The 21,736-nt window shown below is 43.7% G+C and overlaps 1 protein-coding gene across 32 annotated transcripts in view; it reads left to right on the top strand.

The window, feature by feature from the left end:
- The window catches only part of FOXP1 (forkhead box P1), a 370,950-nt gene that overhangs the window by 334,537 nt on the left and 14,677 nt on the right, over window positions 1-21,736 (top strand). For 23 of the 32 annotated variants that reach the window (XM_040568515.1, XM_040568509.1, XM_040568497.1 and 20 more), the window contains 5 exons: window positions 5,583-5,666; window positions 14,129-14,330; window positions 14,439-14,518; window positions 15,159-15,260; window positions 19,849-19,970. In XM_040568515.1, the coding sequence (XP_040424449.1) occupies window positions 5,583-5,666; window positions 14,129-14,330; window positions 14,439-14,518; window positions 15,159-15,260; window positions 19,849-19,970 (590 nt within the window). The remainder of the gene's footprint in view (window positions 1-5,582; window positions 5,667-14,128; window positions 14,331-14,438; window positions 14,519-15,158; window positions 15,261-19,848; window positions 19,971-21,736) is intronic. The other 9 variants (XM_040568521.1, XM_040568510.1, XM_040568517.1 and 6 more) reach the window with 1 other exon arrangement.

Here is a 21,736-nt window from a genome sequence, read left to right as displayed (position 1 = left end):
ATATTTCCTAAATTTTACTTTCAGGAACACGCTGGTCATGACACTTTTTCACTATTAGCTAAAGCAATATAAACTATTTTAATACAAGTTTTATAAAAATCAAACTACCAGTCATAAAATATCAAGAGTCTCGCAGAAAATGTTATGAGAAATGGTCTGTTATTTTAACAAGTTTCTTGGGAATTAGAAGAAAGAATCTGCAGTCTTCCTGGTAAACTGAGATACGAGATAATCTTTTACCAAGATGCAGTAATAACTCGTGCTGAAGGTAAATCTAGATTATTCAGTTGCAGTCAGCTTGAAACGCATTAATCCTTCTCTCCTGCCGTTACTGGGCATGTCTGTGCCTGGAACTACAGGGTGATGCCCTAGACTTGAACAGGACACCACCATTGGTTGCTGCCTCTCTGCAGGCCTTTGACAATACTTTGGAAAGGTTCATTAGTGCTGCATTACACTAATTATAACAAGTGACTAATATTCACAGATTCGCACCCATTTAGCATTGGGAATACGTCTTAGCTTAGAGTCCTTGCATGGAAGGTAGCCGAAATTCCCAAAGACAAGAGCATATTTTCAAAGTGATATGAAGGCTAAGTCAAAAAAATTCTGTATGACTTTTTCGAACAGTCTTACTAGCACAGTAAACAGGATGAACTGGAGGCTTAATTTAGACTGGGTTGTTAATAATAGAGTGAGACCATCTATGCATTAGCCATCAAGAATGGATGGAAGAAGAGGGTTGTCCTGCTTCTGAAATGCACCTGTAACTCCCCCCTTCTCCCTCCAATGATCTTGTGGATCTGTCTTCTGATAATCTACATAAATTTGTACACAGGAGGAGACAGAGGATTTGTCTTCCAGTGCCTACATTATCAGTCTGTGACCTCTTTTTTTCACAGAGAAACATAATAAAATGAAAGCCTAGCCCATTAGCAGAGTTTTCAGTGACACGGTCTGCAGCACCCAGCGTGTTAGAGCAGGAGCAGCTGGACCAAGACCATTGACCTAACGCTCCCCCAATGGAGCAGTTGCCAACAGGGGCACAAATCAGCCCTGTGGCCAACTACGTGACTTTTGTGAGCCAGGTAGGAGAGGGACCTGTAGCTTTTCCCACTTGGCCCATGACTCTCAGCAGTGATGAGAAGCTTTGCCTTCAAGTGGAGCTGTGCAGCGTTGTGTGCTGTTCAGGGACCAACATCCTGGCAAGACCCAGCTGCTGCCCTGTCTCATGCTCATACAGCCCTATCGAGACACAAATTTAACAAATCCATTACAACTGAGGGAAACACTTCAGGTTTTAAATGTGATGGACACAAATGCAAGCCTTTTTTTTTAATGTTATTTATTTTACACAGAATAGTATTGTCAGTATCATGGACAGAGATAAATGCAGTGTTTTTAAAAGGAAGTAATTTTAAGTGAACTTTCTGGAGGAAAAAACAGGTCAGATATGTTTTGTGTTTGATTGTAAATGCCCTTTTGCAGAAGTATCATGAAGTTTAGGTCTCAGCATTTCCATCACAAACATTTAAAATATCACAGACAAGGTAGAAATCTTCTCATATTTCACTTTGTTTAAACCATCTTGACATGATCATTTGTTGCCATTATAAATAGTGAGAATTGGGCTGCTGGGTAAAATACAAACACAGGAACACTTCCCTGTCCTTAGTGAGATCTTAGCTGGAATATGACATTCATTTTGCAACACCAGCTTTGAGTGGAAAAACATTTCAGGACAGCAACAAGGCTTCGATATACTTCTTTTTTTTTAAAAAAAAAATATCTCCCAGTAGAACATGAATACAGCTGACCATTTTCAGGGGAGTGAAAACACTGCATGGGCTTGTTTTCCTAAAGCATCCATTGACACTTTTGAAAAACGGATCCTGAACCTTTCTAGTACACAGCCTTACTAATAAGCACGTAACAGGAGGGAAGGTTATGGCTTGGTTGTCTCTCACACTGCCCATGACTGGCTTCCTTCTCCTTTGTCCTTGGTCTTTTTCCAAAATCCTGCTGCTGAAGCGATCTCCTCTTCCTGTTGATCTGGCCACGTTGCTCCTGTTGAATGCCCTCACTGGATTTCCATTTTCACGTTCCTGCTCCTTGCTACTATTTTCTGTCTGGTTTTCCTCCCGTACAGCTTCTGCACCCTGTGTGCCTAATGCCTTCTCTCTTGCTCCACTGACGTCCATGCTGCCTCCTCTCCTTCAGCCCCTTGTGGCCTGTGCTTTCAGTGCCTTCCCTCTTCTGCTTTTCAAGCAGGTGCAGTGTTAGGATTTAACCTCTCCAGGCCAAGGCATGTGTCTGGTGTCCATGCTTGCAAAGCACTGTATGCATGTACCTTGCTCTGGAAGGGTTTTCCATGGAAGCACTCTTAGGCACCTAGACCATGGTAGAACCCCACTGAATTCCACCACCAGCTGGTAGAACTGTGAGTGGGGGTAGCCTCACAAAATGAGGCTTTCCATGAAGAACTGGGTGGCCATCTGAAAACTCTCACCATCTAGACCTTTCAAAAAGGATACAGGAAAAAAGAATGAGGCTTCAGATGGGACTGTGTTGTAAGAGTCTTCATATGCCCTGTAGGGAGCAGAACTCATGTGTTGAAGTAATTTGCACTGAAAACCAAGAACTTGCTGTTTCTAATCTGCTCCCCAGTGTTGGATCTTCAAATGATAAGGTCTTGACCCTGAATTTTACCAGGCCCTCTCTGAACATGTAGACTTTTCAGGCTGGACCAGCAGCTCTAAGTCCTTGCCACAGGAAGCTTTTACAGATCTACAGCCCCTGTTCTTCTAAAAAGCCCGCCTGGTATTTTCTCCTGTGCCATCAGCCAGCACTGTCATTTAGGGGAGGGTTCTGCACCCAGAGGTAGGGGCACCCTTTCCAGCAGGACTCAGGAGGTCTGCAGGTGCCAGCTGAGCCTGCAGGCAAGGACATGGCTCCGTCTGTTCCCCCTGTCCTGCTCGATGTTGGTGCCAAGGGAGGGAGCTACCAGTGTGACTCCAAATTAAAGCTGGGCGTATACATTCAAGCGCACTATTACAGACTAAGTAGCTGTCACAGGAGACCAGCAGGTAGGAAATAATTTCCTGGTGGGATATAGTGCCCACCAGGAGCATTGAGGCACTGGAATAGACTGATTCAAGAGTTGCATTAATCAGTTTATTTTTGTTTCATAACAGTCTCTTGCCCAATAACACTGTCCGTAGATCAGGAGCGTTTTCCTGTAAGTCCACTAGCAATCCCCATTTCGGGACCATCTGCACTCCAGTGAGTGCCACCAGTGAGCACTTGCTCCCACCAGCGGCCCAGCAGCCGTCGTGACTTCTCTTGAATCACCCTGCTGAGCGAAGGGGCTGCTGGTGACGTTCTGGTTTGGTATCACTGCTGCTTCCTGACCTAGGGGAAAAACAGTTTAAAGAAATTCTTCAGATTTTTTTTACTTCTCTTCAGTGCTTTGAAACTGAGAGACCTCTATTTTTCATAATTTAAACTCCTGCCTAACTGGGTGAGTGTTTGAATTCCTAGACTATGACAAAACACTAGCGTGTGTCTGCCTGAAATGTCGAGAGGATCTTTAATAACGTTCACCCACCAGAAACTGCATTAAAAGCGTGCTAAGATGATGACTAAAACCAATAAAAGCAAGGACCCCGACTGCTGGGAGTGCAGTACCGCTCCGTTTTGACGAAGGGACGCAGAGGAGGCACCGCACAGGGTGTGCCCCGCGCTGCCCAGGTGCCTTTCCCTGCTGGCACTGCTCTGTTGTGAGCAGGAAGTTTTCAGGTGCCCGCGTTTTATTTGTTTGGGCTAGAGCTTTGGTTTCTGCAGTAGCCTGCAGACCAAAATGTCATGCACAGATGACCCTGCCGTGCAGCCACAGTGGCCACTAACTGCTAAGAACGAGAGACTGCCCAACAAAGCTGCACTGAGAATAAGATATTTACTGTTTTTTATTTGTTTTGTGTAAAGCACAGCAGCTGAGGGGGGAGACCTCTACTTTCTCTGAAGAGGTCCTCGGAGGACTCTCAGAGGGAGAAGTTCCTACTGCATTGCTATGATAAGAGCCCATCGCTGCTCTTTTGTGATATCCAGAGCAGATCTGGTGATAGATTGCAGGAGATCTGCTATCGGCTTCAGCTTTTCTCACTCGCCATGGAGGTTTTTGACCAAGAAAAGAAAAGCAGCTTGAAAAGCCCAGCAATTTTGTTTTGCACTTCCAGAGCACACAGCGGTGACACCATTTTTTCCTTTATTTAATTCCTGTCTTGCAAACTTGTGTGCCAAACTTTATCCCATCATGACGCCTTTCTGGCACGGTCCAAAACCCCTCGCCTTGTGAAGAGCAAGACAACCTTGACTGTAAGGTTATGAATGGGGATTTATGACCAAGTCTCCTTTTATATACACTTAGCCCAACGTCGCTGCTACAAACAGATGACTGTGATAAGGTGGGCAGGTTGTTTAAAGTTTCACTGGAATGCAAGCACAGTTCTCCTCTTGGCACCAGGGATCTGGCTTGTCTAAAGCACAACTCAGCTCTGCAAAAATTGTCATCTGTGAGAACCTGATCCAAGTCCTGCTGGAAACAGGAGCATTTATATTGGGCATGTAGGTTAACACGCCTTTTTCATTAGTATTATTTCATAATATCGTCCTGCTTTTTTTTTTCTTTTTTTTTCTTTTTTTTTTTTTTTAATAGCAGCCAGAAAAAGTCCTATTTGCTTATAGAAAAAAAAAAAGGTTTCCAAAAATAGTGAGATTTAGTGCCTGGCCAGTGCACTTGAAATGCATTGGGAAGCCATCCTGGCCACAGCTGTGTAGGGTGTGATCCTGAGACACCATCCAGGTGCAGATCTCAAGGAAAAAACCTCAAGAGACTTGAGGAAGCGAGGGACAGCCCTCGACATCCAGCACAGGAGTTTGGCCCCAGTTGTGGGCTGTGATGCGGTGGACGACATGGTTAGCTTTCCCACCCTGCTCCCTCATGCATGCACCAAAGGGATTCGGGTTCCCCTCCCGGCCCCAGGGGGTTTTTGCCAGTTCTCAAGGACAAGCAGAGCGCCGAGGCTGCCTGTCGTGACTCGCCGCGGAGCCTCGTGTGGTTTAACCACCGCCGTCTCCCCGCCTGCTGCGCGGTGCCGCAAAGCCTGCACATGACGCGAAAGCTGCGGCCTGCTCGTGCTGCTTGTTTTCTGCTACGGAAGGAGGAGAAGGCATCACGGAGGCACTGCGTAGCTCTCTTTCTGCTGCGCCTCCCGGGCTGGAGCGGGGCTGGTTAATAAACATGATTCACTGTTGTCTTTTAGCTGTCAGGGCTAGAGTGAACCTCTTGGTGCCGGCAGGTCTAGCTCTTCTCACTCAAGGGCTAATGCATTTTGCTTTGGGAAGCACTGACACCCAGCACCAAGTGTTAGCTTTGCCTCGCAAAAAGACCATATACAATTTCCAAACTGCTCAGCAATAAAACTCTTCTGTCTTGCACGTTGGTGCCAACTGTTTAATTAGGAATAAGCAGAGATTGGATTTTATTCCTACAAGTAATAGAGCATTCTTTTCCCCCCCTTCAGCTTGCAAAAGATAAAGAGCGCCTGCAAGCCATGATGACACACCTGCATGTGAAGTCAACTGAACCAAAAGCCACCCCTCAGCCCGTAAGTACTGAACTGTGCAGAAAGCAAACAAAACCTCACAACAAACCTCTTTTCCTGTTTCCCACCTGGGCGTGTGATGCGAAGCGTGGCCCGCTGTGTGCAGCCTGTCGCAGCGAGGAGATGCAAAACGCCTCCCTCGCTGGGGCTTTGCAGGAGGCACTGTCACAGGGACCCCCTTCTCACCATCCTCCTTCCTTCGGGGGTGGACACAGAAACTGGACTCCAAAGCTGACGTGGGGGGCCTTTCTCTGGCCTGTAAATCTCTTTACATTGGTCCGACTTGCATGAAATCTTAGGAAGTGTTAGGAAGGAGATGTAATTAAATTATATTTAGTATATTTATTTGGCTTTCTCTCTGACAGACATTTACAGTAGAACAGACTCTAGTTGCACGTTTCGATGATAAGCAGTTACTCGGTATCAGGTTTTATACCATTGAAACTGAGAAGCTAAACCTTTTCCACCCCAGATTGCTCGTTAGAAAAGGGGGGTGCAGGGGAAGCAACGAGGCAGGAGGGATTGGTCAGCTGCTTCATAAACTCCTCCTCCTTGCACGGCACCCAGCGGCTCTGCAGGCCAAGCCAGCTCCTGGGTACCCCCACAAAAAAGACAAGTCTCCTTCCCTGCCCAAAATGACTCTTCAGCTGTTGTTTTCTCCTAACCTCTTAATGCTGAAAATGTTCTTCAGAGCTTCACATGATTATTCAAAGTGGAGAGAGTGCTTTGCTTCTTGATTTTAAGATTTGTAAGATTTAAAGGTACACTGGCTTTATTTGATTTTGCTTTGAGTCATTGTGTGAAAATTAATTGAGCGTTGACAATCTATAGTTAGTACTAGCAATTTTAATCAATATGCAATGATGCAGCATAATGACAAAGTATTGGTTTATCTGTTTTGACTGATTTTTTTTTCTATAAATAAAGCAAACACACACCCATATATGTGTGATTTATGGTGATCGAAATAAAAAGGAGTCAGACTATTAACCCAGCAAATATGGTAGCCTGCCAAGATGCAGTTGGTAGACAAAATTAATGTCTGAAACAGAACACATTACAGAGATAGAGAACATAAAATCATTAAACACTTCGCGCACCCATTTTTACTAGAAACGGATTTCTCAGTTTCCATGTAGTTGGAAATAAATGGCTGCAGAAGTGCGTAGGGAGGCTACTAGATAGGAAATTGCAGGCTATTCGGCAGCGCTGGAGCAGATGTCAAAGTCAACGGGAAATTTCGGTGCCGTCTTGGAGAGAGTTGAGTGGTAGGTATGAACCCTTCCATTTAAGCTGTTGAGATTCCTCAAATTGCTTGATCTAGTGGATACCAGCTCTCTAGAGTGGAAACTACGTACAGTGTCTATAAAAATAGCATTCTCCTAGTTCCTCATATCCATCTCAGCCTGAATGCAAATGCTTCAGCGCATTGTTGGCAAAGTATGTAGACCCAACAGAATGGGGAGGAGGTTTGGTTTCTATAGCTCTTACTGGATTAAAAATTAAAACAGCGGAATAATCTGGGAGTCTCAAAGCACTCTGCCTTGAGGCCTTTCATAACAGCGGTGCCCCTCAGGAGGAAGGATTAAAAACTAAAGGGAGGAAATCATAAGAAGGCGAGCAGCGTTTGGCAAGGCAGCTAGTGATCGATGCTCAGCCGCGGAGGGCAGGAAGCTTTGGCGGGTGTTGTAGGCTATGGAGATGCCAGGCGGTGTCGCCATGAAGATTAGTGTTAACAGCTAATAAACAGGGAAAAGCAGTGGAAAAAAAAAAAAAAAAAAAAGTGAACGCGGGGGGAAAAGGGCTGTCTTGATTAGTATTAAAAATGTTTTACATTCTGGAAAATTATAGCTTTGTTGGGGACCTCCTACTAAATTTATTTTTAACTGCTCTATTGAAAATTCTGTACCACTAGTCAACATTATCTCTCAGTTGCTCAGCACAGTGTTTCTTTATTAAAAGAAATAGGCATGAATATTTTTGACTGAAAAATTAATAGCTTTTGAATTCATACACAGCAGGTTTTCTTTTGCAAAGAAGTCCAATATCGCTGCACAGCACTTCTATAACCATTTATTTGGAGTCCAAGTCAAACCTTTGACAGCTAGAGCAGTGTTACAAGCCAACATAAAGAACTCCAAGATGTAAACCAACAATAGGCAGTCTGTGTGAGGTTTGCCATTGTCAAATACATAGATTGTTTGGATTAGTTTATGTAAATGTACTGTTGTATTACCCTTTGGAAAAAAAAAGATCACATTTGTGTATGAAAAGTGGTTTCGTTCACAGGCAGCATTATAAATTCCTTATCCTTTAACTTACATGTTAGAAGTAAAAATTGGTGCCTGACAGGCCTATATTGTGTGGCACTCTGTTGTTGGATTGAAACTGCCTTCTTTTCATTTATTGAAATATAGAAAAATTTATTATAGATACCATCTGATAAATCAGAAATTATTAAAATATGTATAGGTGAAGCATTTGAAAATTAATTATAAAATGTAGAAGTATAGTGTTTTGCATAAATTGTGCTTTCGTTGTGAAAAAAATACACAGGCACTGCTCAGACTCTGCTAGACCCTAGTCCTTTTAACTCAGTGGGATAGGACTTTGGTAAAAAGATCTGATGACCATTATTGCAGTGCAAAGTATTCTTTACATCCAGTAATTAATTTTTTTTGCCAACATAACTAATGCAAGGTGTATGTTAGAATTAATATATTACGGTACATCGGCGGTTATAAAGGAACGAGTGGCTGCGAATGCAAACGTAGCAATGAATTGGGATTTAAAATTATAGCCTTTTCATGACTGAGGAAATGTTTTTATTCTGCTCAGAGGATCTTAATGCTTATTTATAAACCGTTTGGTGCTGGCAGGTAGAAGCGGTGATTGAGCTGCTCACTGCACATCTGTTTTAGCCACGAGCCCGTTGTAACCCACACTGACCATCGGCACTGCCTTGCCCGTTGGGCTTCAGGTGGTGGTGGGCTGGTGGTTGTGGACTGGTTGGATCCCAGGCTGCTTCGTGGTGCTTCTCCATCAAGTCACAACTCTCCCAGGGTCAGTGAACGGCTGTTTGTCCAGCCTGGTTGTGTCCATCCCAACTTCAGGTGGCTTAGCTCCTTGCACTAATTTTCACCCTCACAGTGGAAGGGCCCATGCGTTTCCCTACACCAGTCCGCCAAAGCAGCTGCTGGAGAAAGCCCTTCAGCTTGCTGCCAACATCTTCTGTAGTGGAAAGGGCAGCTCTTGTGTGCCCCCGGGGGCTTGGGGGCAGCCAGGAGGGTGGCCGAGGGCAGGCTGGGGAAGGGGAGCAGTCGGGGCGAGGGCAGCGTGGGTGCCTGCTTTGCAGATGGCCAGCTTGGGAATGTCAGGGTCCAGCGGTGCAACAGCTTACAAGAAAATGGCAGTATCTCTCAGCTGGCACTCGGAACACGTGAAGTTGTTCCTATTACTGCTAGCTGCGGTGTTTTGGTGAGAATAAAGGACTGGCTAAAGTGAGAACAAAGCTGGGAAGCAGTATGCTCTGACATCTTTCTAAGGTAAAATTTTTTCAAGGCAGAAAAAGAAAAGCTAGAACAACAATTGCTCAAGAATTATCATTCTGGTTTTGCAATTAAGATAGCTTCCCCTGCATGCTATTTTCATTCGTGTTAGTGATCAGCATGGTAGGTTAAAATTGAAATGTGATTTTTTTGGAGGATTAACTAACACTGAAGTTCATAGGAAGCAAGGGAAAAGGAAAAAGCATCAACCAACAAGTAATTCTGCATACTAGGTGCTATATCCATCTTGTAAAAATAGACAGAAAACTTTAAGAGAAACTTTTGGCACTTCAAATAAAATGGACTGTTAGATATCCCTTATTTAATGTATTTTTTTTAATCTAACCATAGCAATTACAATTGTTTTGAAATACTGTTTTTAGCAACTGTAATAACAAAGCATTAAAAAAAATAGTCTTTTAACTGTTGAGGTAATGACTGAGCATTTTAGCTGCTGTAGCCGTACTTTATAGTTCGAAAAAATAATGATACACAGCAATAAAGAGAGATTCTCAAGCACAACAAAAGCTGTTTTTATATACTGGTTTTCATTAAGTCTCACTCCTCAGCTTCAGTTTCCTTAGTGTTCCTGCCAATAACAACACCTGCTAAGTGATTGCTGCCTGCCAGGCTTGCATCTAACGCGCTGATGTGTCCAGGCTGAAACGGGAGAGGAAGACACGGCATTTAACTAAGTTTCAGGCCCAGCGTCAGCTTTCTCTCCCACCCTCGGTGTGAAGAAAAGCACTCTCTGCTCTGGAGTGGTTTAGGGTCCAGCAGCTCGGCTCAGATAAATCCTCAGCCCCGGCTGTGACCTAAACAGCAGCAGCAATAGCAGAGAAATCACTGCCCTGCAGCAGTGGGTATGGCCCCTCTGGGTTGTTTATACATGTATATTTCTTTTTTTTTTTCCTTCTTTTTTTTTTTCTTTTAAAAGTGTTTCAGATCTTTTTTTTTTTATTGCAGCCGCTATTGTCATGTAAAATGTTTACACAAAAAGAAATCAGGCTGAGCCCTAATGGGAGAGCCACTTACTGGAAATCTGTTTTACAGGGTGAAGGAGAGGGTTACCTCTCTGCCTTGTTTATATCTAAGGAAAAAAAAAAATATGACTCGGTCTTCACCTTTAATAGGAAGACATGACTATTTCTTGAAAGGGAAGGTTAATAATAAAATCCTAAGCAGGATATTGAACACTGAAACGATTACAGCATTTATGATTGTTGAGTTAAAGCAGTATGAGGTGCTGGTCTTAAAAACCAAAACTGAACAAAGCAACCAACACCTTTCAGAGACTGAATTTACAGAATTTTAGGGCTTAAACCGGTTGTGGGGTTTGGTGGTGGTTTTTTTTTTTTCCTTTTTTTTTTCCATTTTTTTCTTCTTTTTTTTCTGTTGTTTGTTGTTTTTTTTTTTCTTGTTTTCTTTTAAGGCTGGAGGAAATCCTCCCTCCCCCCATCCCCAGTGCAAACACTACAGAAACATTTAACTCTTTGGTGTGAGGGCCATACATTGCCCTACGTGGTTGTGCCTTAGTGCAAGACAAAAGTTCTCCCTCATTCAAGTGCAAACTTCGTGACCCGTGTTTGCTCCCCTCTGACAAAAACGGTTCCTCATCCAAAAATTACAGTATGTGAGAAACAGGCTGTGTACAAAATACCAGTGTGAACAACTTTGCTAATCATAGTAACTTGTTTTTAAATAGAAAATGCAAACAGTGAGAAACCATGTCGAGTTTCCATCAGGAAAAGAAACCCTCCCAGCCCCGTCCCTTCCTGATCTTTGCCCTGAATAATCGTCCTCGGCCGCGCAGGGCACGGGCGTTAACGCATTTCTAATTGGGCACAGTATTAAGATTTAATAGTTTACGATCCCGATGAATATTTCAAGATTGCAACAAAACCAACACCATTCATGATTTGTTGTTCTGCTCTAATTCACCACCGAGTTTTCAGTCCTCACGTTACAGACCTCACAAAGAAAGCGGCAGTGAGCGTCTGGGAGCAGCCCTCTTCCCCCTTGTCCTGCTCTGGGTGTCGGTAATGTCACCAGCAGGGATCGGTCCCCTGCCAGAAGAGGAGAGAGCGGTGAAAAATGCAAGGCAGGAGGAGGAAGAACTTCGCTAGCAATTGACAAGGTCGTCTTTCATTAACTTGTTGGTTCAGGCTCACAAACGGTCGGCGGAGGTGAAACGCGGCATACTCGCAGCATTCCAGCTTTTTGTTCTTTCTTTCCTCACAGACTGCAGTCATGTTTAATTTGGAAACTGGGCTCCTTTGGCAAATTAGCAATTAGAACAATTTTGTGGGAATATGTATATGTGTCATTAGTTTTCCTGCAAATTAATAGCGAGAGCAGAGGTCAGGCAGAAATTTTCCACTTGACTGCAGCTCCTCTGTTGAGATTTGGCACTTTGTTTTGGAACGGCCACAGCTGCTCAAAGCCACAGTCTTCCTTTAGGAACTGTCTTTTAATTAGTTTACCTCATAGCCATTATTACAAATATTACTGCCTCCCCTCCTTGAAATAAAATTACTGTTTCTACAAAATATTCCAGTGACATCTTGCACCACTGCACATTGATGGTGGGGTCACTCGAATGCAGCGTTTAATCATTAGATCACCTCCATAAGCATCTCCTAATTAGAGTCCTTACAATACAATTTTATCTGGTAATTAGCTGAGATTGGCTGCTTCCTCTGTAGCTTATTAGTGGCAGCCCAGCAGTGGGTGTGAATCACAGTGTCATTTGTCAAGCCTGTTAAAGCCCCCCCCCTTGCTCGTCCTCTCCTGTGTTTATTTCTAGTTGCTACCTATGCTGAAAAGCCTGAAGAAATTTAACTCGATTCACATTCTTTAAGCAGGGAACGTTGACCTTTGGGGATCCTTTCTCGCTGCTCCCTAGTAGAAACAGATTAAATGTTAAGTTTTTAAACACTAAAAAAGGAAGCAAACTCTTTTGAAATGGAGTAGCGAGAGCTGTAATGATGAAGCACGAGCAGTGATCTTTCCAACAGGAGGGCCCGGCTGCCAAGCCTCTGCTAGAGATGGGCACTTAAAATTGATGCAGATTTGCTCGCAGTTATTGGACTGTTAAAATGTCCATTTAGAAACTGAGATAAAATACAGTAGATTTAATTTCATGGTGAGACCTGTCAGTTGTACTATTATTATCGTCACCGGTCCTTTTATCATATGTAATAGATGGATAGATGGATAACAGGGAGACATTACCGGGTGTGTATCCCTAATCAGTGTCCTTAAATCACGCCAGTCAACAAGCGGAGGTGGCTCTCGCCAGCGGCACTGCCGGGCTCTGAGCCCGCGTCTTCTGCCACTTGCACTTAGCTGCTCCCGCCGGGGCGGGATTCTCTGGGAAATCAATACCTGTGTTTTACTGCCTCTTGTCATCTCCTCACTGGGGTCTTGTTCTCCGGCATCGCCACGAACTCTTAAATATTTCCCGTGTGAGGAGAACCCCGGTTTGCAAGCACCAGCACAAGGGGCTGGGTGTTGGCAGGTACCTGTGCTGCCAGGGCACGGGGTCGCAGGCGTGCAGCACTTTGCAGCACCAGGCTTTTGTGGCTGGGCTTCCAGTCTTTTTTTCCAGTTTTTGTGGCTGTGCTTCGCAGTCAGGACAGAAAAGCAGGCACGCTTATCTGTCATTCGGCTGGGCCCTTCCTGTGGGCGACTGGCTTTTTGTCTTGGTGTCAATTCTGTGACACCGGAACCTTTTATTTTCTATTACCTTTGTTTTGGATAAATCCTGTTACTTCGATAAAGAACCACTATTTGTGGCTGTTAACTCATATGAGGGTTGCTAATAGGAGTTTTCTTACCTGGTTATTTTCACACGAGAAAAATTAGTACAGTGTCTTATGGATAAACAGGAGATGTTTGGGGGCGTATCTGAACTGGGCGCCTCGCCTTCATCTGAAAAGGTTTAATGTCCAGCCAAAAAGAATTTTAACCATGAACGAAAGTTATAAAATTCCAGCCCTGTTAAATTCAGTAGGAATTTTGCTACTGACTTCGATGGGGTCAGGATTTCGCTGATACTATTTGCAAAAGTGCCTAAGGGAAGGAAATGTGGAAGTAGTCAGAGAGCCCTTTTCTCGGTCATCCTTTCTGATACCGTAGGTAAGAGATTGGGCGTTTGTTGAAAATACTCCAGCAGGAGCGACCTATTGTAAGGGAGCATCGTGTTTGTAAGGGCACTGTTTCAAATGCTGTCTGGGGTAGGGGTTTGTGCAGGTAACGCTGCTGCCTTCCGTCGGGGGAGCCAGGCGAGTGGTGCCACTTGTGCTGGGCTGAGTGGCTGCAGTATTTCATGCAGTGTGATTAATTAAATTATTCCAGATTTAACCTACTCGGGGCTTTGCTTTTAAAATGGATGAACGGGAGCGAGAAAAAAAAAAAGCCCAGATGCTGAAGAGAGAGATTGCGTTTCTCCCTACCATGTCCTTAGGAAAGTCTTGCCTTTTATTCTAAGCCTGATGCCTTCAATGAAGTATCCAAGAAGATTGATTAGAAGCCATGCATAATGATAGCATGGAAATAAGAGACGTGTGGGGTTTAGATTGTGAAACAATGGAACTAAAATAAAATATTAAAATGATTATGTACTCGGTGAGATCTTGTTTTAAGGTTTAGATAAAAATCCACAATTTGTAGTTCTGGCAGCAGGCGACATTATTCTTTTTTTTTTTTTAATCAATCTGGAAATTTATATATTTATTTCTTTACTGGTACCTAATGGAGATGTTGCAACAGCACTTAGAGCTGAAGCAAGCACTCGAGCTGTGTTGTCTGCTTCAAACTGAGGAAGGTGCCATTACCGAGAATTTTCTCCACCATCCTTAATTAGCCAGAAGTGCCGTTTGTAACGCAGTCCTCGTCCTCTCCTTCCCTCTGCAGCTGAATCTGGTATCAAGCGTCACACTTTCCAAGACGGCGTCCGAGGCTTCTCCACAGAGCTTACCTCATACTCCCACCACCCCGACTGCACCCATCACTCCTGTCACGCAGGGACCGTCAGTCATCACTACCACGAGCATGCACAATGTCGGACCCATCCGGAGGCGGTACTCGGATAAATACAACGTCCCCATTTCTTCAGGTAAAGGGGTACCGGTGGCACAGGCCCTACTGGCCCACGTGGCTTTCTGTCGCTTGCAGCCCGGCATTGGCAGGCTGTGATGATAACAGAACAACTGCTCTTATTCAGCAGATATTGCCCAGAACCAAGAATTTTATAAGAACGCCGAAGTTAGACCACCATTCACGTATGCATCTTTAATTAGACAGGTAAGCAGAGCCAAACACACACGTTCGGATTAGAAAAAAAAAGTCTCCCTATATGTGCACATTCTGGATTAAATAGATTTTCAAACCTTTGGTATGTAAGCATGCTCAAATGCTCAAACCTTTACTATAAGGGTTTTTAGAACTGCAATATATAACATAATTGCTTTTGATTAAGTATTACAATACGATGTGATTATTAGGAAATTCATTTCACACAACAGTGAAAATGAGCCTGTTTAAAGATGGCAAGTCAATTATCACAAGCTACAGTAATCTCTGATCCCTAGAATTAATCTGAGCTCTAAATAATTACTGAGCTTTAATCAGCTAGTGAAATGTTTTGCATTTCTCTTTGATTCTGCTTTATGAATGACTAATAAATTAATATTTCTGTAAGGAAACAGAAATAAAAACTCAAAACAATTAGATAATTCCATTTTGAATTTTGCCATTGAACTGTTAAATACAGCCATTAATCTTAGTTTGTATTGTGAAAACCTTCCTTTGGATTTTTGCTCCAAATCTCTTCTCTTTTCCTTGCTTTTCTTCTTTTCCTTCTTGTGTTCGTTCAAGTAAAACTCTGAATGTATTTTGAACTGGTTTGTTCATAACTGATCTTGCAATTGATTTGCTTCACAAGGCCATCCTCGAATCTCCAGAAAAACAGCTAACACTAAATGAAATCTACAACTGGTTCACGCGAATGTTTGCTTACTTCAGACGCAATGCAGCGACGTGGAAGGTAAGCGTTATCCCGTGTATGCCTCTTGCCTTTGATATTTGACATGTACAGAATAGACGTTGCTGATGACATAACAAATTGTAACGACATGTGGACATGAAAATTTAGATCGGCAGTTTTGACACACACTAGGTGCCTTATCTGCAGGAAGAATTTGATATTTGGCAGAAAAATTCTTCTGCCTCTGAAAACCACTAATTGAATCCCCATTATTTGCTTTTATGTTCTGTGATTATGCCACGAGTTCCTCTGTGTGGTTGCTGCTAGCAGTGAAACTCAAGCCCTTCAGCTGGAACATATTAAAAAAAGAAAAAAAGAGGTAACGTTATTGTGTCAGTGGAAGATATGCTGTTTGTCTTTTTAGTTATGCAGACTGTAATCACAACTACTTTTTTTTCCCTAGGATCTATAGATAAGTGGATTTCTTTCCTCTATCAAATGACTCTCAGCTACATATGCAGATCTGTTATAAACTTCCTTTTTTTTTTTTGACACACAGCAGAAGTTTATCGAACATAATATGCAAGAAGCAAGCCCCACCATAAGAAATGTGTTTAACAGAACTAAAACTTGGTATTTGGCACTTCAATTTCCTACTGTAACCATCTCTGATACTGTTAGATAAGAGGTCTGAGGAGCTAATTCTATTTTCTGTTTTGGAGGCCACTCTTTCCCTTCTACATAACATTATAATAGTCACACTGGCTTCTAAAGCTGGTATAATTACTAATGAATGAATCAAATAATAGGGTCTTGCGTTGCAGTAAAAATTGCATCCCAGTACTTTGAGCTTCTCTTAATCTAGGCAACTCATTTATTCTCTTACAACTTCAAATGACCAGGTAGGATGAATATGTCCCATACCTGCTGTTTCATTAGCTCTTTATATTTTTCCTGTCTCAGCCTGCATTTAGGATTAATTCCATCAAAGGATGGAGCTAAAAATGGTCCTTGGAAGTTAGTTTAGTTTTAGTAGCACATTATGCTTTTAATTCAGATCCCAGGGCAATTTTGTACATTTTCAACCATGGTCCATAACCTCTTAGATTCAGGAAAGGTCTATGTGATTGGTGCTTTGATTCTTTGACTTCAGTTGGAAAACATGAGCAGTGTTTCACTTTGCAGCCTCCTTACTATCCAGAAAGGAAATTAACTTTCCTTGATTTAAGATCCATTTAGACCTGCCTGTCTTTTGCTGCTGGAGTGGTTCCAGTAGGCCTTTTCAGCAGCTGCAGGTGTGGGTCTAAAGCAAAAATCCTATGTAGTTCCAGCAGCAGAAGGAAGGGAAGTGGAGAAGGAAGTGGAAGAAGGCAGCCTTGGCTGTATGTCCTGCGAGGCTAGTTTTAGGAATTAGCTTTGTGCATCACTTAAAATCAAGTCCCAGGAGCCACGTGCAATTACAGTGTGCTTATACAGAGGAGGAGAGAGGCAGAGCTGGCAACCCCTGGGCTTGCAGAAGAGCACAGTGTGTCCCATCAGGTCCATTTGCAGACCCCTCATGGACACCTCCACCTAGTCCTGCTCCACTACCTGGGAAGAAAAGCTTCACCTCAAGTTCCAGAATTGGTGTCCACTTAAGTAATGCAGGTTTTGTACTGCTCAGGTTTATGCCAGCCTTCAGGAACAGCAGGGATGGAAATGCAGCTCTGGATTGGCATGACGGGAAGCCCATGGGGCACAGTACAAGCACAAGGGTCTAATTGCAGAATCCGAATAATTTGAATATATATGTGCTGATTTGTGCTCACCTTTAGCTAACGTTTAGGGGGCATTTGAGTCAGTGTTCCCCAAATTTAGGGTCAGGGCTTCGTTTGGGCAAGTTTCCTTGAGACTTATTTCAAAAAAAAACAGACTAGTGCAGGAATAAAGACTTCTAAAAAAATGAACCTCTTCCCCAAAATGCTGTACAGCAGAGCACGAGCAGTTATTAAAATAACAAACCCTTTCATTTTCTATATTCAAGCATGTTCAGGGTAATTTTTCTGCAAAAGTGGCTTGCATACAAATATTTTTAACAAGGTAAATATATAATCTTACAATAATAGCTCCTAATTTTTCTGTTAAGCTGATTGCTAAGGGAGCACTGTGAACTGGTTCTGACAGGTCAGAGGCAATGTCTGTTTGCCTTTCTTTTTTGGAGTAATTTGCTGGCACTGGATTGCAGCCATGAGGCACAGGCTGCAGGTGTGGCTCTGAAACGTGAGGTGTTGTTCGAGCAAAACTGTTAGATAGCAAGTATCCAGAGGCAGTGAAAATAAAGCATTTTTTTCTGTGACGAATTCATTAAATAAGTGATCATATTGAAAACAGAAAGCGAGGGCAGCTCTTTATGGACATGCTGCAAATATCCAACTTGTCTGTCTCAAAATCTTCAGCAAGAGCCTGATCCAGCAGCCCCAGCCCTCAATGTCAAGTTGCATGTTGACTTCAAGAGAGTAAGAACAGACTGGAAAGTATTTCTCCAGCATTAAATACATGTAAAGAACACAAATATTTCTGCTCAGCTGTGTATTTAGAGACTGTTTACAAACTCTGAGGACTCACTTCACTGAACTTTGCTGTATGCGTTTGATCAACCGCTGTATTAACTAGGAGATCAGCTTTCACTGTGGGAAATAGCATTATTATTCTTACATTTTGCTCCAGACTTGACAGCGTTCCCATTTTCACAGGAAACTGCCTGAGTTACCCAGATGTGGGCCAGCAGCCCTGTGTCAGGTTGCACCCGCGCGGACCTCGGCACCCAACGGTGGCTGCTGAGCTGGCTGGTTTTAGCCCGTGAGGCATGTTCTCCTCCACCTCAGAATCAGGGCTTTTGCCGAAAATTTCAAAACTAGTCAGAACTCAGAGAGGTAGGGGAAAAACAACATTAAAAAAAAAAAGACGAGGAGAATAAAGTGAGGGCAGAAGGAAGCAGCCCTGGTGGCCAGGTGGACTTTCAGCTAGATTTCAGCCTCCCCTTGCCATGCTGAGAGGAACAGCATATCCAAGGTTGGTTTTTCCACCAGTTCACCAGTGGATCCCTGTGGAAGAGCTGAAGTACATGGAGCATGCCATGGAGCAGGGTCGGGCCCTGTGCCCACAGGATCAGGCACCTACAGCCAGAGGAGGCACATTTGCACCCAAGTATCTGCTGAGAACAGGCAGAAACCTCCCCTGAAGCAGGGACGGGAGAGTCAGGACTGTGCTAGTGATTGCAGGGACGTGAAGAAGTAGCAAAAGACTCTTTGCCTTTCCCCACAAGCACACACACCACTGCCTCTTAATTTACATGACAAATGCGCTGTGCGTACCCTTTGTTTGCACAGTGATTTAGACATTCATGATTAGAGCTCCCTTTCACCATCCAGACCCGATGTTCATTAAAAAAAAAAAAAAAAAAGATGACGACGACGGGAGGGAAAAAAATTGTGGTCTCTTGGTTGCCTAGACCCAGGCCATGTGTTTGGCTGGCACTGTGCCTGCTAACGAGTCAACCAGATTGACTAAATCAATGGTGCCAGTGATGATGGATGGAGTTTGTTCGCCTGCATATTTTCAGCAAATGGCTTCTTCTGCTCTCCCTGTTTACCAAGCCCCTTTCAGCTCTATGCACGAACTGGGGTGGCTTGGTAGCGGGCTGTTTGCTGAGAAACCCAATAAAGCGGGCACGGGGCATGGCACCCCACGTGAGGAATAACGATGCTCTCGGCACCATTTCGGAGGGAGCAGAGACAGAAAAGCCAGGGCCTGCCGTGCTGCAGCGAGGTGTCTCACCACGGCCGGCTTCGGGCACGGTCCCAGCGCGTCGCAGGGGCTGACCGGGCTCGTCTGCCTCGCAGAGCGCACCCGAGCCTCCGACGCCGGCGCCTGGGAGCACCAGGGGCGCGGGTCCCTGGGGGTGATGAGCTGTGGGGATATTATCACTTTGTTTCGGAGAGCCCTCCTCGTGTTTTCACTTGGCAGAGGCTCAGATCAGTCAGTGCAGCAGCCTGCCAGGAACGGGAGCCAACTTCCATATAAGCGCATGCCGCGGAGGCAGGAGCCGGTGCCGTGCCGGCCGGCGGGGTGCTGCTGAGCCCCGGTCCCCGGCTCTGGTGTGGAGGGAGGTTCAGCACCTGATTCGCATTAGCCCGGCTGTGGGAAACCGCGGAAGCACCAGCTCCAGTGCCTCCCTGCTCACTTGAGCCGTCCGTGCTTAAAATTAAATCCTTTCTGTTCTTCCCAACTGCTTTCTTTTCCAGGAGAGGAAAACTGCTTCTCTTTGCAGAGCGCCTATATTTGTTTTGAAAATGTCAATGCAATGTTCCTCTTGGGTTGTGTATGAAATGTGCCGTGTTATACAACATGCATGTTTAAAATGATGGCTGTTCTCATTCGCGTTGTGGATAAATGATAACAATAACATGATTTTCTAACCTTGGGTTTAAACTTTTGTATTTATTTTATCTTTGCAAAATAAGATGTAAAGAGCTGGGTGTGGGGAGGGGAAGGGGGTTAACATTGCAAAATGAGGACTGTCAAGCTGACTGTGCTGCTGTTCTTGGACAATGATGAGCATTTTCTCATAGAAAGTTTTTGAATGTTTTCTCTTTTATACTTGCTGCAGAATGCAGTGCGTCATAATCTTAGTCTTCACAAGTGTTTTGTGCGAGTAGAAAACGTTAAAGGGGCAGTATGGACAGTGGATGAACTAGAGTTCCAAAAACGAAGGCCACAAAAGATCAGTGGGTATGTCCACCATGTTTGAACTTCTTAGCCTAGCTTGGATCATGCTTACAGTTTAACGTAGAGGCTTTTGGCTGCTAGCTGGTGTTAGACCAACCACAGGTGGTTTCGCATTGTTTCAGTTAAGGGAAACCAAGACAAACATCTCATCACTACTGTTTGTATGCCCACCAGTACCCTGACCCTGCTTGCTTGGTGTTTGTTGCATCACATGCTAGTAGCTTGTAGGTGGCAATGCATATTAACCCTCACAAACCATTTGCTTATGCTTATTGCATTTTATTTTCTTTTTCCTTTTCCCTGTATTTGATGTCTGTTCTGTCCCCGATCCCGTGTCCCTTTGTTTCCACTTCATCTCCTTTGCTGCTGCTCTTGTCCCAGGGTGCCATTCGCACCAACCTCTCACTGCATAAGTGCTTTATCAGAGTAGAGGATGAGTTTGGGTCCTTTTGGACTGTTGATGATGAAGAGTTTAAACGTGGCCGTCATATTCAACGAGGCCGTCCTCGAAAATACTGCCCTGATGAAAACTTTGGCGAGCTTGTTGCACAGTAAGAGCTTTTACTTGCTTTAATTTTTTTTTCTGCTGTTGCTTTGCTTTGCATGATTTACCCATCTCATGTAGACTTGCATTTCACGAAATAGTGACATCACCTTTGCTGCTAAAGAAACTAAAGTTTTGGTTGTTATATGTGTATTTTGTGTGTCCTACTCTGATAATCCAAATGCCTATAATAATAACTCTACTGTGACATGTTTGTTAGAGCATTTGTTTATAGTGCAATGTAGGCTAAAATAGTTATCCACACTAGTGCAGAAAAGCTGCTGTAGATCTGTCAGGAAGACATATATGCAAGGAAAGGCTTCAGAGAAGTTTTAATTCTGATATATTCCTTTGCTTTCAATTGTATGCCTTGGTTTGCAACTCTTAATCAGAAATATGGTTAGATGCTTATAAGACAGAAACACTGAATTAATTAAAAAAAAAATAATTAATGAAAGTGCAGTGAGACCAGCTGTAAAGATTATAAACAACAGGGCATCCTGTGTCTACAACAACCATGCACAAATATTCCTGTGGTTCCCAAAGCAATTTTCTTTGACCTTTTCTCGAAGGCCATCTCTCCAGGACACCTGATCCTTGCCAGTCCCTGTGGGACAGGCTCAGTTAAGACTCTTCACACCATGATTTATTCCCACATGAAAAAAAAAAATGCTCATCTAGTTTGTATTTGATGATTTTTCTTTTCCTCCAGTGGGGACTTTTTTTTGATGCCCAATAAAGAGAGAGTGGATGAGCTTTGCATATATTTTCCTCAAATCTGTCCCCGTATGTAAACTTTAAGATGTAAACTAATGGGTGATGGCATGGGCAGTCCCCAGTCAGGGCCACCTGCCCCTTCCCTGGTAGGAAGTAACGTGGCTCAAGACCTCTCTCGTGGTCCTGCTGCTCAGTTGCGAGCGATTCTGCTGCCAGCAGCTTCGAGAACAATTTGCCTTATGCAGTATTTAAAATATCCCGTGATGCTTTTGATCATAGCCTCCTTACGATGGACCTTTACTGGCTCCTAGACACGACGAATATTGGAAAATTTCTCCTGAACACAGCTAAAATGAGCAGAGATGCCAAGATGTGCTACTAACGCAGGGTAGTAGAACACATGGCGAGGTAACGTCGAGAGATAATGATATTTCTTACTAAGTAAAGACAAATATGAAAACCATAGAAAAAAAAACTCAGATTTAAAGAAAAAAAGAAACAAAAGAGA

Source organism: Cygnus olor, chromosome 10 (assembly GCF_009769625.2).
Source record: "Cygnus olor isolate bCygOlo1 chromosome 10, bCygOlo1.pri.v2, whole genome shotgun sequence".
Lineage (NCBI taxonomy): Eukaryota > Metazoa > Chordata > Aves > Anseriformes > Anatidae > Cygnus > Cygnus olor.
Note: the sequence above shows the minus strand (reverse complement) of the source record. Positions and strands in the feature narration are given on the sequence as shown.